General features: G+C 43.2%; 1 protein-coding gene across 36 annotated transcripts in view; it reads left to right on the top strand.

Moving 5' to 3' along the window:
* shot (dystonin-like protein short stop) overlaps positions 1-13,515 on the top strand; it is a 105,072-nt gene that overhangs the window by 40,527 nt on the left and 51,030 nt on the right. For 28 of the 36 annotated variants that reach the window (XR_013038698.1, XR_013038697.1, XM_076533406.1 and 25 more), the window contains 8 exons: positions 8,086-8,365; positions 9,120-9,570; positions 9,828-10,085; positions 10,172-10,745; positions 10,840-10,863; positions 10,965-11,429; positions 11,551-12,756; positions 12,892-12,975. Coding sequence is in view for 34 of the 36 variants with exons in the window: in XM_076533406.1 (XP_076389521.1) it covers positions 8,086-8,365; positions 9,120-9,570; positions 9,828-10,085; positions 10,172-10,745; positions 10,840-10,863; positions 10,965-11,429; positions 11,551-12,756; positions 12,892-12,975 (3,342 nt within the window). In the remaining 2 variants the exon portion in view is untranslated. Of the gene's footprint in view, positions 1-4,633; positions 5,380-6,722; positions 6,944-8,085; positions 8,366-9,119; positions 9,571-9,827; positions 10,086-10,171; positions 10,746-10,839; positions 10,864-10,964; positions 11,430-11,550; positions 12,757-12,891; positions 12,976-13,515 lie in introns of those variants that run through there. The other 8 variants (XM_076533404.1, XM_076533411.1, XM_076533416.1 and 5 more) reach the window with 2 other exon arrangements.

Here is a 13,515-nt window from a genome sequence, read left to right as displayed (position 1 = left end):
AATCTTTCAGACTATAAGTTACAGATTAGCATGCTTCGTACATTGCACATACTCCAATATATGTATAGTGAACTCTCCTTATATTGCCACGTGTCTTACAAATACCATAAAAAATATCTCTTATCGTGGAATTCGTATGAAGTTCGATACGACTCGAATGCTCGACTATACTCGCAAGAGGAAATTTCGAATATCGAGTGTTTACGCGAGGATAGACTAGTGTACACAAGAAGTATCGATACACCTGGTTCGCCCTTTCGAAACGCGATTGGTTCCGAGAAAGAGCCATTTTGATATCCAGCTGTTTCAACTGTTGGTATCGAAGTTTGCGGGTGAGCAAACCGATACCGATCGAAAGTCCCGAGAAATGCGACGCGAGGGGAAAAGGCTAGGAGAATCATCGCGTAGGAATGTTCGACCACTCTCGTTTTTCTCGCGATTCTCGTTCCGATTGAAAGCGAGTCGGAGGGAAGTAAGTAGTCTCGTTCCAGGCGACGCTTGGCGCCGTCGAACGGCACGGAAACGGGAACGCGATTACGTTATTAGAGTGGCGGCCGAAGGAGAAGCCCCGGCGCCGTTTAAAAAGACTAGACCGATGCCGGACGTCGGATCGCGCGCAAAAAAGCGTGTTCGATCGCGGCGAGTAACCGCGTTACGGGATCATCGCACAAAGGGAGACAGTGTTCTTCGAACATGTCCAACGGATAGATCCACTATTTCTTTCCTCTATTTAATTTTAATAATCCGATCGTTAGGCATCTATCTAATCGCTTTTTGTTTTCTTTTTGCGCCGCAGAGCTGGCGACGCAAGGTAAGTTATCTAACATTTTTATGTAGTGGTTTTTCGACAGCGTCTTTAGAACATGATGAACGAGACAGTTCACCTGTTATTAGTCGTTCTCGTATTTTTAAATATTTTCTCCACGTCTGTTACGTTTATGATATTTCGTGGGCAGCCATTTTGTATTCAGAACGTGGCGCGCTTTGCAGACATTTTCATTAAGCTGTGAATGAGTAAGCGGTGTTTTCGTATACTTTGTTATCGAATTCTATTCGACTTTTCAGGCGATTCTACTGGAAATTGCTTTGGTTCTTTTGCTATGTTTTCAAGTCAGCCATTTTGGATAACAATGGTGCATCTATGTAGTCATTTTTATTAAATACTAAGCTTTAATTTGATGTAACATAAGTGCTCTTTTGATATACTTTTCAGTCATCAAATTATGTTGGTCCGTTCTTTGGACAATTTGATATATTGAAAATCTTTGGTTCTTTTGCTGCGTTTGAACGTCAGCCATTTTGTATTAAGAATAACCATGGTGCATCTATGTAGTCATTTTTATTAAACATTAAGCTTTAATTTGGTATAGCATAAGTGCTCTTTTGATATACTTTTCAGTCATCAAATTGTATTGGTCTGTTCTTTGGACAATCTGATATATTGAAAATCTTTGGTTCTTTTGCTGCGTTTGAACGTCAGCCATTTTGTATTAAGAATAACCATGGTGCATCTATGCAGTCATTTTTATTAAACATTAAGCTTCAATTTGGTATAGCATAAGTGCTTTTTTGACATACTTTTCAGTCATCAAATTGTATTGGTCTGTTCTTTTCAATCTGACACCATTGGTTCATTATTTATTCCAATTAAAAAGCAGCCATTTTGTGTTAAGAATAACCATGGTGCATTTATGTAGATATTTTCATTGAGTATCAAGCTTCAATTTGATATATCATAAGCATTACTTTTCAATACTTTTATGTCAACAAATCATGAGTGACTATCAGTCACCATTTTCCATAATCCACAATCAGCCATTTTGTGCTAAGGTTTACAGAAGGTTTACGTCTTCGAACTTGACTAACGTAATTGTAATTTAGCTAATCTTTTACCTCATCAAATATTGAAACTTCCGTCGTTTATTTCATAACAGAAATTTATCGTTACCTCCTGTTATCGACCGTGCAGATCGATCGACAGCAGGTAGATGGCGCTCGCATGTAGAGCAGCGTTCCATTCTCTGAAACCGCGGCGTTCCACGCGGAAACTTCGAACACCGCGATCTTCTAGATCACTTTACAAGATCTATTTCCCTAGACGCCATCCGTACGCGTCATTTTTCCGACTCGTGATGACTGTCCTTCCGTCTCGCGATACTCCTGACCGTTTATGGTAGTTTCCCGCGTGCGAGTCAACAAAGGCGGAAGGTTGACATAGCTGAGTCCAAAGCAATCGTTGGAATCTCGAGTCGTGGGAGGAGACCGAACTGGCTCAGTATCGGTATTTGTCTCCTGTGTTTCCCTCGAGCCACAACCGCCCACCTTGTAATTATGATAATAAGAATCGAACGCCGAATACAAAAAAGCCAATGACGACACTGACCAAGGTCATTCGTTACCGATTCCCTTCCTTTTTAGCGACGTCAACATCTCCACAGATTTCGCGCCTTCGCAAACTGCCCGGTGCATTTTCGGTTTTAGGTCGAATCAACTGGTGGCCATCCATTAGGTTCATTTATCATTCCTGTAGCCTTTAGGATGTCATGTCTACTTGTTGCTATTTTGCTTTCCAACATGCATGCGGTCTCCAATTTTTATTTTTGTAATTATAAATTGAAGGGCTGTGAGAATTCTTGTTTGGTAATTCGATGTGCTTGAAAACGGAATAAGAGGGTATCTTGTGCAAAATATGTTGGTGATAGATGAATGCTATTAAATGTAAAAGAATATGTAACAGATCAAATATAGAATGATCATAAACAGGATGATCACATGTAAATATACTGATGACCAAAATGAAACACACAGATGATCACATGTAAACATACTGATGATCAAAATGAAACATACAGATGATCACATGTAAACATACTAATGACCAAATTGAGATGATCAAATGATCAAACGATAAAATAAGAATGACCAAACAGATTAAACATAAATGATCAAGCAGAAGAAATAAATCTTATCCAATAACCATTCATCTTGTCACCAGCATAACGTGCCTGTTAGTTACAAATTCCCGTAGCTGTTCAGAACTTTCTTTTGTCAGCCGGACAAAAGTATGTACCTCTACATACGCAACATACGATACACATCTGGAATAGTGACTTGCAGGCTGATTCGTAAGGATACATTCCGGTGGGGAGAAGCCATCTGTCAGGGTGACACTCGCGCTTAAAATTTCAAATTAACGCTAAATCCGTAGCTATAACCGGGCATAAAAGTTTCCATATGGAGGAAGAGGAGGTTCAACCGAATCGGTGGGTCTCGCAACGGAAGCGCAGACTGGAGTCGCGAAGCGATGACGTCACGTCCGGTCTCGAGTAGTCGCGACTCTCTGCTCGACCGTTTCCCGTTCCTTTTTTTTCTCCTCGGGTTCGCGGACTCAGGGACGTTCTATTTTCGTTCCTTTCAAACTTCGTCCGCTTATTTAGTCATTGTTTTCGAGATGGACGTCCTCGAGATGAGCCAACGCGACAATTAATTACCGACACGTACGGATTAGGTAAATCTAACGCGAATCGGCTCCCGGTTCGGTACTCGACGTTTTACTGTGCCACATGATCGTAAAGTCTCTGGAAAAGGAAAAGGAAGGACACGATGCGCGACGAACGAATCCGTCGTTCCAGTCCCCGTCGTGTCGGTTCGCTGAGCCTCGAAGTGGGGTCTCGTTCCACTCGCTATAAGACCTCCTGATGACTCGGCCGGTATCGCGGCCGCGCATGCGCGATCTTGCACCGATTACAATAACAACTATGACCAAATCGCGAGGACGCTCGAGGACATTTTAGGGGGGCGGAAGCGTTAAATGTTATAACGGATGAAATTTAACTTATGTACTCCTTTATTGTTGCTCGTTGAAACAGATTGATGATTGCTCCATTAACCCATTAACCTCTTCAAGGACACCTTTAGGGCTGTTTATTTCATGTTGTATAATACGTTACGCTTCGTAAGAAAAAGTACTGCATTCTGTTACGTGCACGTTATATGAAAACTTCGGATCTTATAACCGATTTTATCGGAGATTTCGTTATACAATCGGCTACTTTTGTTTGTAAAATATATCTAATTACGAGAATGAAAGTGATGGTAAACCAGTTTGTACCTGGAAGGTAGTGGAATATTTCATAGAAAAAATGTAGGAAATTCATAAGTTTGATAACCGTAAATAGATGACCTCATAGGTAATCACTATCTGACGTAACTGTAGATGACGTCGAATTTCGCAGACACGAATTACCGAGCCATAAATAACTAACGTAATTCATAAATAATTGAAATAATTATAAAATTCAATTTACAGTAGTTTATTTGCAAACAGGAATACTGTCACATAAATAAGGCTCAACTATCGTTACCTAGTAATAGAAATAGTAGGAATTTCCTTAAATTTGATACGAAGGATCAATGTGGCTAGATTGACGAGTACAATAGAGAAGATAATTAATTTGAAAGAAACATTTGGCCGAGACAGGGTGGGCAGGATGGAGCCGGCCACGGTATGACAAGCACGAGAAAATAAGGAGGGGGTCAGTGAGAGAGGGGGCGAGAGAGAGAAAGAAAGAGAGTGGGGAATAAAGAGGGGGATTTGTCGGAGGCGTCTCTCACCTGTGCGCATTTCGTTGGCCTACTCTCGCGACGGCAGCCGGATACAACGCGGCATGCTGTCGGTCGTTCGGTGAATCGCGACGCATCTTCTTGTGCCGTTCCACGATAGCATCCGATCAGGCTTTTAAAACGCGTCTGGCGCCGACAGATAGAGAGGGACACGCGGTCGTGCAACGAAACCTTACCGGTGAAACGAGCGCGTAAAACGAGGAAGAGACTCGAAGTGGGGATCGGTTCCGATGAGCCGACCTGTACACAGTGCACGACAGTCGGTGCTCGCGATACGACCGAGTGGTGTCTCCCAGATCCTTGTCCCTCCCACCGACATTGTCTCCCGGATCGGTACACGCGACTCAGTTGGTGCTAAAAACACGAGGAACAACGATAAGCAAACGAGAATCGATAAAACGGACTTTCCGAAGAGAGGTCGATCCACGATAATCGGCTTTCACGAGGCTAGCGGCGACTCGACGCCGGATAAGGCTACGAATCGCCGAGTATACGTGCCTTGCCTCTCTTTAGGCCGATGATAGTTTCTTCGAAGCGTCTCGGTCCTTCAACGACGACCGTGAAACGTGCACCCTGCGATTTTCATACACGAGATGTCCATTTATCGGTTTAGCAAAGGGGGGCGGTTGTTCGTGCAAGGCACGAGGGAAGACGACCCCAGGGACAACGTTGTCTCGCCTGCCCCGACCAACGTCACCACCGGCGATGACTTGAGGGCGGTTTATACCAAACGACGACTCTCCACTGAGGTTCTTGGTAGGGTTTCGATTAGCGATCACCGAGTTACGGGTTTTGAGATTACGTCGATTTTTAACTTGGAGTTTGTCTGAGGGATTTCGTTGCGGGTCGTTGGGCTTTACTGGGGGGAGCTAGACTGAACATAGCCATGTTTATATTAACATAATCATGTTTACGTGAAACAAACGTTTTAGTAACGAAAAAATTTCATACTAATAACGAAATTTCATAGTTAATAACGAAAATATTTTATAGTACTTTCATAACAAAAGGTTGTTTATAACTTTAGTAAATAGCAAAAGTTTTTATATGACCTTAACAAGAGCTTGTACATAACTTCAAGAAATAACAAACTCTGTTTGCGAGAATTTTTGCAAGTTACATTACTAATATTATTAATGCATTTTAGAAGAATTCATTGTATAATAAATAGCATTTTATTTGCACAAAAATTGTCTTACTAAATTTTAACAAATCTTTGCACAAAAATTGTCTTACAAAATTTTAACAAATCTTCTTTGCACAAAAATTGTCTTACTAAATTTTAACAAATCTTCTTTGCACAAGAAGTGTCATACAAAATTTTATTAAATCTTGTAAGGCTAATTTTAATGAACCTACTTAGAATATTATGAATAATTTAGAATAATTGTAACAAAAAAAGCAGCTACAATTTAAAATAATTAATAACTGTCTTTACAAATAATTTTAAGTTTGAAACAGTTGCATGCATAACCTCAAAAGCCTATTTACTTCATTTAAACAAATCTTCTTTGCACAAAAATTGTCTTACAAAATTGTAACAAATCTTGTAAGACCAATTTTAATGAACCTACTTAGAATATTATGAATAATTTAGAATAATTGTGAGAAAAAAAGTAGCTACAATTTAAAATAACCAATAACTGTCATTGAGAAATAATTTCAAGTATAAAACAGTTGCATGCATAACCTCAAAAGTCTATTTACTTCATCCTCCGCATATCTCTCACTTCATTTATAATTGACATTCATTTAAAATCATGTAACTGTCGAGCTAATTCATTCTTGAATCACAAATTGTGACTTGCAAAATTCGCCTAATAACACTTTCCTAATTATGTAATAGCAAGACTGAACAAATGTTCATTTTGTATTAATATACAAAAGTATAAATTTTCATGGAGGAGGCTTCAGTCTAGCTCCGTAAATGGTCAGCGTGGAATCCAGTGGATGTGCGAGCCGATCGTGACGCGATTTTAAATCAGCTGTTCAATCGCGATTACAATGTCTCCTGCTCGTAACTCGTAATCTCACGGTGCTTGTAAAATTCGCGCAACCGTGCTCGGCGTGTTTACGTAGCGATTGATAACGCTATTTAGGATCTTCGATCGAGTCAACGAAGACGTCGAAACGCGGTGAGAACGGGACAAAACGTATCGTGACTCGTATCGTTCGTAAAACGACTACGTTGACGAGGGGCGAGGAACGATGCGTGGCAGAGGATCTGACGAAACGAGCCTCCGCGGGGTACTTGCTGGAAAGCACCGCTTCCTCTTCCTCCTTGTGTCGACAGGCATCGCCAAAACCGAAAACCGTTCGGGTAAGCGTGCGTTCGAGCGTTTAGGCGCAATAGCGAGAGGTCGTCGAGAATCAAAGGGCGAACCAAGCGAAAACAATCTTATTTTTAAGTGTGGTAAACAGTGTTTGGCATTCACGGTTGGAAATGTTATTTCTTATTCTAATAAGTTTGTCTTACATCAGGTTTTTTAGGACGAAGCGAGAGGCACTGTACTTGTCTGAGTGTCAACAGTGAGGGATTTGAAATCATTCTTTTAGGTATGCGGAGAGTATATGGAATCTAGGACTGGAAAGATTTTAGACTGGGACTCAGAAAGTAGAAGAGTGTCTAGAACTAGAATGAGGGATTAGGAGGCTTAAGAGTAAGAAGTACTAGAGATTAGTCAGTATTTAGAAATTATGGGGAGATTAAGAAGTGGAGTATAGAGATGAGTGTAGAAGTCTAGAAATCAGGAGGATAAGTAGCTGGGTATCTTATCTAGGTGGGTAGCTTATGTGGAGGGAAATTTTAAATCTTAAAGTCTAGATGAATTCTGGGGACCAGGTGGAACCTATGGAATGGAGGTAAAGTTAGGAACTATGATTTTAAGGAGTTTGTGAAACGTAGAGGTTAGTCTGAGGACTACAGAGCCTAAGGACTAGAGTTTGAGGATTAGAATCTAGTCACTAAGTGATGTCTCAAGATCAAGTAGAATCTACACTAGGTGAAGTCAAAAGACTAAGTAGAATTTACATTAGGCAAAGTTTAAAGATCAGGCAGAATCTACACTAGGTGACGTCAAAAGATTAGATAGAATCTACATGAGGTTTAAAGATCAGGTAGAGTTCAAGCACAAGGTGAAGACTAAGAATAGAGTCAGAACTAGGAGCCTATAAAGGAAGTGGAGTATAAACAGAAGTAGTCAAAGAACTAGAGAGAGTGTACCAAATGAAAACCTAGGAAGATTCAAGAGAGCCTAGAAACAGCTTACGGAGACCTAAATACATCTCATTGGTGACAACCAGACAAATGCAGTGTCTCTGATCTAGTCTAATACATATCCTCAGAAGTACCTCATACCCGAGACACTAATTTCTAATTCTGAAACGACCAAACCACTATGTACCTGAATATCAAAGTACCTACCTAAATATATAATTAAATTGAATTTGTCTTTTGCACAGATATCCGATATAGTAGTGGGTCAGGAACCGAACGTAACTGCCCGCGAAGCTCTCCTAAGATGGGCAAGACGCTCGACGGCGCGTTACCCAGGTGTGAGGGTGACAGACTTTACCGGGTCCTGGAGGGACGGTTTGGCTTTCAGCGCATTGATACACCGAAACAGGCCAGATTTGGTCGATTGGAGAGGCGCTCGTGCAAGTCAGCCACGAGAGCGGCTCGATCGGGTCTTCCACGTCGCGGAGCGCGAGTATGGCGTTACGAGGCTTCTCGATCCCGAAGGTAATTACTTTTTCATCCGTTTATTTCTATCGTTCATAGTTTCTCTCGTGCGTTTTCTCCACTGTCCATTTCTTTTTCTCCTACGCGAAATGTTGGCCCGTTTCCGGTCGACGCTTGGACCGTGACGCGCTCGATCTCTCATCCCCCCCTTTCCTTTTTCCCTTTTACACGATAAACCTTGTTTGGTTTCCTTTTTTTGGAAATGGAAAGCGTGGTAACCGGTTCAACTGGACAGTGAACGTGACGGTCCTCGGTAATAAGGGGTTAATCGTGGAGGAAGGTCAGATCTCAATTTCAACTTAATAGCTTCAGATTTGTGGAATTTGGGTTGTTCAGAAATTTGACTATTTGAGGATTTCAATAATTTTGTGTTACGGTAATTAATCCTCTAATTCGAGCTTCCCTAACTCAGAGAATCCATAAATCAAACTTCTCTAAATACAGAGGATCCTAGAATTGGACTAACCTAACCTAACCTGATCTAAATCTCAACCTAACCTGACCAAACCCTCTAATTCAAGCTTCCCTAATTCAGAGAATCCATAAATCAAACTTCTCTAAACACAGAGGATCCTAGAATTGGACCTAACCTAACCTAACCTGATCCAAATCTCAACCTAACCTGACCAAAATCTTAACCTAACTTAAACAGTAACTCCCCTGACTACAAACCCTACAATATATATTCAGTTTTCATCTCATCAAAGATTCCACACCCAACCACATTCCAACTAATCTGAATCTTATTTTGCAGATGTGGATACACCGGAACCGGATGAGAAGTCCTTGATAACGTACATCTCTTCGCTCTACGACGTGTTCCCGGAGCCGCCAGCTATCCACCCGTTATACGATGCGGAAGCTCAAAGACGTTCGGCTGAATACCGAGAGCTGGCCAACTCTCTCCATATGTGGATCCGCGAGAAGATGTGTCTGATGCAAGAACGTGCCTTCCCTCCGACCCTGATCGAAATGAAGAAACTGGCGGCCGACAGCACCAAATTCAAGAACGAGGAGGTGCCACCGCGATACAGAGACAAGCAAAGGCTCGCATACATATTCAGGGATCTTCAGAAGTACTTTGAAGCGGTTGGCGAAGTGGATATGGAACCTGAGTTGCATATCGAAGTGATCGAAAAGAACTGGAACCGACTGATGATGCTGCATCAAGAAAGGGAGCAGGCGATCATCGACGAAATTAAACGGTAAAGGGTCGTTCAAACTTGCTGACTTTTGCTCGTATACAATTGTAACTTTGCATTAGTTGTACGACTGTTTGTATATGTTGTATGTATACGGAGAATGTCAGCAAATAATATCTGTAAGTTTCTGGACATCCAGATACTGAAATGGGTTAGGCTAAATTACATTTATCTTAAAGAATTAAACTGGTGTATTATAGTTTATTGTTGATTGTTTAATGTGGAGTTAGGACATGTATTTATGGTTTATATTTGTTCAGACTCGAACGACTACAACGACTGGCCGAGAAGGTTCACAGAGAGATGAAGTCGACCGACAATCGGTTAGAGGAGCTAGAGAGACGAGTAGAAGACGAAGCGCGACGTCTCGATCGACTTCATCCCCTAGAGGCTAAACACGCCGTGGACCTTCTGGAACAGGATATACGCAACACCGAGATTCAAATTCAAAATATTTTCACGGACGTGCACACTCTTACCGAGGGAAGATACAGCCAAGCGGCCGAACTTCACAAAAGGTATCTTCATCTCCCAAATCAATGAAGATCATACACTTATGATCATTTAAATATGAATATATCACTGTAAAAATTTTGCGTTTCAGAGTACAGAAGCTACATCAACGATGGGTCGCATTGCGATCTCTCCTTCATAAACGTTTGGTACAGCCACTGTCGGCCGTGTCCTTCCCGGTAGAAGAGCGCGTCGTGACGAAACACCGTACTACCGTCCACGAAACACGACTGGTGGATACCAATCCACATTTCCGAGCCTTGCACGATTGCATCGACTGGTGCAAAGCTAAAATCAAACAGCTGCAGGATGCAGATTACGGGTCAGATTTGCCTAGCGTACAGAACGAGTTGGACGTTCATCAAAGAGAACATAAGAACATCGAACAATTCCATCCTAAAGTGGACAGATGCGTGCAAGCCAAGAGCCATTTCCATGGCGAAGAGTTGACGTTGTACAGTCAGCATCTCGCCGTTCTACAGAAACTTTACACCGAGCTGTTATCGGCCTCTAACAAGAGACTTTCCGATTTGGACACGTTACACGATTTTATACAATCGGCCACCGGCGAACTGGTCTGGCTCAGTTCCAAGGAAGAAACAGAGGTGACGCGCGATTGGAGCGACAAGAATTTGAACGTGCAAAGCATCGAACAGTATTACGAGGTATTCGATGTTCCAGTATTTTGGTTGCTTGAAAATACTTCTTATCTTGCTAGATTTAAAATAAGACGGGTTAATGTTTTTTCTTCTTTACAAGCGTACGTACGGATCTGGCATAGAGGTAATCTAGTTTAAGTGATTGTAATTACGTCTTTAAACGAGAGCCTACTGAACCGTAACAAGCAACCGAGTATTGAATTTCCAAACTGTTTAATTTTACAGTCCCTAATGAGCGACCTAGAAAAGCGAGAAATCCAATTCTCCGCGGTACAAGATCGCGGCGAAGCGTTGGTTCTTCAACATCACCCAGCCGCAAAGACGATCGAGGCGTACATGTCTGCTATGCAAAGTCAGTGGGCTTGGCTTCTCCAGTTGACCCTCTGTTTAGAAGTTCATCTGAAACACGCAGCGCAGAGCCAGCAATTCTTCCGGGATATTCAACAAGCAGAACAATGGATATCGAAGAGGGACGAGACGCTGAACACCATTTACTCTCAGTCCGATTTCTCCTTGGACGAGGGTGAACGTCTTTTGAAAGGCATGCAAGAGCTGCGCGAGGAATTGAACAGTTACGGCGATCACGTGCAGAAGCTAGTCGAACAAGCGAAGGACGTTGTTCCTATGAAACAACGACGACAACCCGTGACCCGACCTATGCAAGTCACATGTATCTGTAGTTACAAACAGGTCAGTCATCGGTTTTATGATGCAAACCCTGTACGGAACGTCTTTCTATAAAGACGGGTTCAATAGCGTAGCTTCACGGATCTGTTTATGCAACTGCTTATGCTAATACACTCTGTTTCAGATGCCGATCGAGAAGGGAGAACAATGTACATTATACGACAACTCTGGTAGAATAAAATGGCGTGTCAAGAACCAAGAGGGAGTCGAGTCTCCCGTACCAGGTGTCTGCTTCGCGCTTCAACCTCCGGACAAGGACGCTCTCGACGCTGCGGAGAGATTACGAAGACAATACGACCGAAGCGTCGCGTTATGGCAACGCAAACAACTCCGACTACGACAGAACATGATATTCGCGACCATCAAAGTGGTGAAGGGCTGGGATCTGCCTCAATTCCTAGCCATGGGCCAAGATCAGCGAACAGCCATCAGAAAGGCGTTGAACGAAGATGCCGAGAAGCTGCTATCCGAAGGCGACCCGGCTGACCCACAACTGAGACGACTGAAACGAGAAATGGCCGAGGTGAACAAGTTGTTCGACGAATTAGAGAAGCGTGCTCGAGCGGAAGAGGAATCGAAGAATGCAGGCCGTATCTTTAACGATCAGATCTCCAGCCTTCAACAAGCGCTCGACGAAGCCGAGAGAGTTCTGAACTCCCGTATAGCTGCCCCGTTGCCCAGAGACCTTGACAGTCTGGAGCACCTGGTTCTGCAGCACAAGGACTACGAGCAAAGTCTACGGCGTCTCGCACCGGACCTCGACCGAGTTCAGCAAACCTTCCGCGGTATCACCCTGAAGACTCCAGCGATGAGGAACAAGCTCGACGCTGTCACTACCAAGTGGAATCACATCTGGAACATCAGTAATCTGTACATAGAACGGCTCAAGTGCGTCGAGATCGTGCTTTCTAGCCTCGAAGAGAACACCACCGCGATATCCGAGTTCGAAGTGAAGTTAGCGTCCTTCGACGAGTTGCCATCCGACTTGAAGGGTCTACAGAACGTGCTGGAAGACCTGATGGTACTCCAGAACGCCATCGCACAACAACAGAGCGTAATGGATCAGTTGAACGAGGACGCGCACAATGCTAGACGCCTGGTAGAAAAGTCAAGATCAAATCATCGCGGTCCACATTCAGACATGGATCGTTTGGACGCTGAAGTGAACCGGTTGAACGCTAGGTGGACCAATCTTTGCGGACAACTGGTCGACAGACTTCGAAGCGCAGAGGCAGCTTACGGTCTGGCGCAGCAGTTGGAACACGCTTACAGAAACGAGGTTGATTTTGTCGATGAGTCCTACGCGAAACTGGAAGTGGAGAACGCGAAGGTGAGAGTACGATTGTGGTGACGTGTTTTATTCTCTCGGTAAGGTGGTAGATAAAGTGCCAGAGGAATGCAAAGTTTAATTGTTGTGTTGATGAAGTTACGAAGAGATAAGTGAAGTATTTTTCATTGCTTTTAGAACCTGCTGAACAAGGTGGTGGAACGAGCGCCAGCGATTGAGGCGGTAAATGTGACCGGAGGTCGATTGATCCGCGAAGGGAAGGTAAGATGAGACGCGACACGGTCGCGAATGGGTATTCGCAAGCCTTTAGGTAGGCTTAGCTAGCATTTAGGTAGCCTTTAGGTAGCCTTAGCTTACGGTATGAACGCTTGCGTGAATGGTATATTGCGTGAGTCCTTTCTTTTGTTTACGTATTATTTCCTTTAGAAGAACACGTCGCGCCAATTGTTCCGCGTTACGTTTCCCACGTGGTGTATACTCCTGTTTCGATTCTTACCCCGTTTGTCCCGTGAAGTCTGTCCACCTCGATGAACCTGCTAGATCTATAGTGAATCTCTGGCTGCGAGGATGTCCATCGTCGTCGTCCATGGTTCTCTTCCTCCGTGGGTCATCGCCGTATATTGTCATCCAGCTGCAATATCACTAGGAATATCGCTACCGTTGTATCACTGTCGCCGCTATGGACTTCTAGCAACCACCATCGATCGCAACCCTTTATTTTTCAGCCGGGGTTTTTTCCATACCAGCTTTACGACAAATCGTACGGCCAACGAAAGTCAGAGGCTCGTTACGATACAACGT

Source organism: Megachile rotundata, chromosome 7, assembly GCF_050947335.1.
Source record: "Megachile rotundata isolate GNS110a chromosome 7, iyMegRotu1, whole genome shotgun sequence".
Lineage (NCBI taxonomy): Eukaryota > Metazoa > Arthropoda > Insecta > Hymenoptera > Megachilidae > Megachile > Megachile rotundata.
Note: the sequence above shows the minus strand (reverse complement) of the source record. Positions and strands in the feature narration are given on the sequence as shown.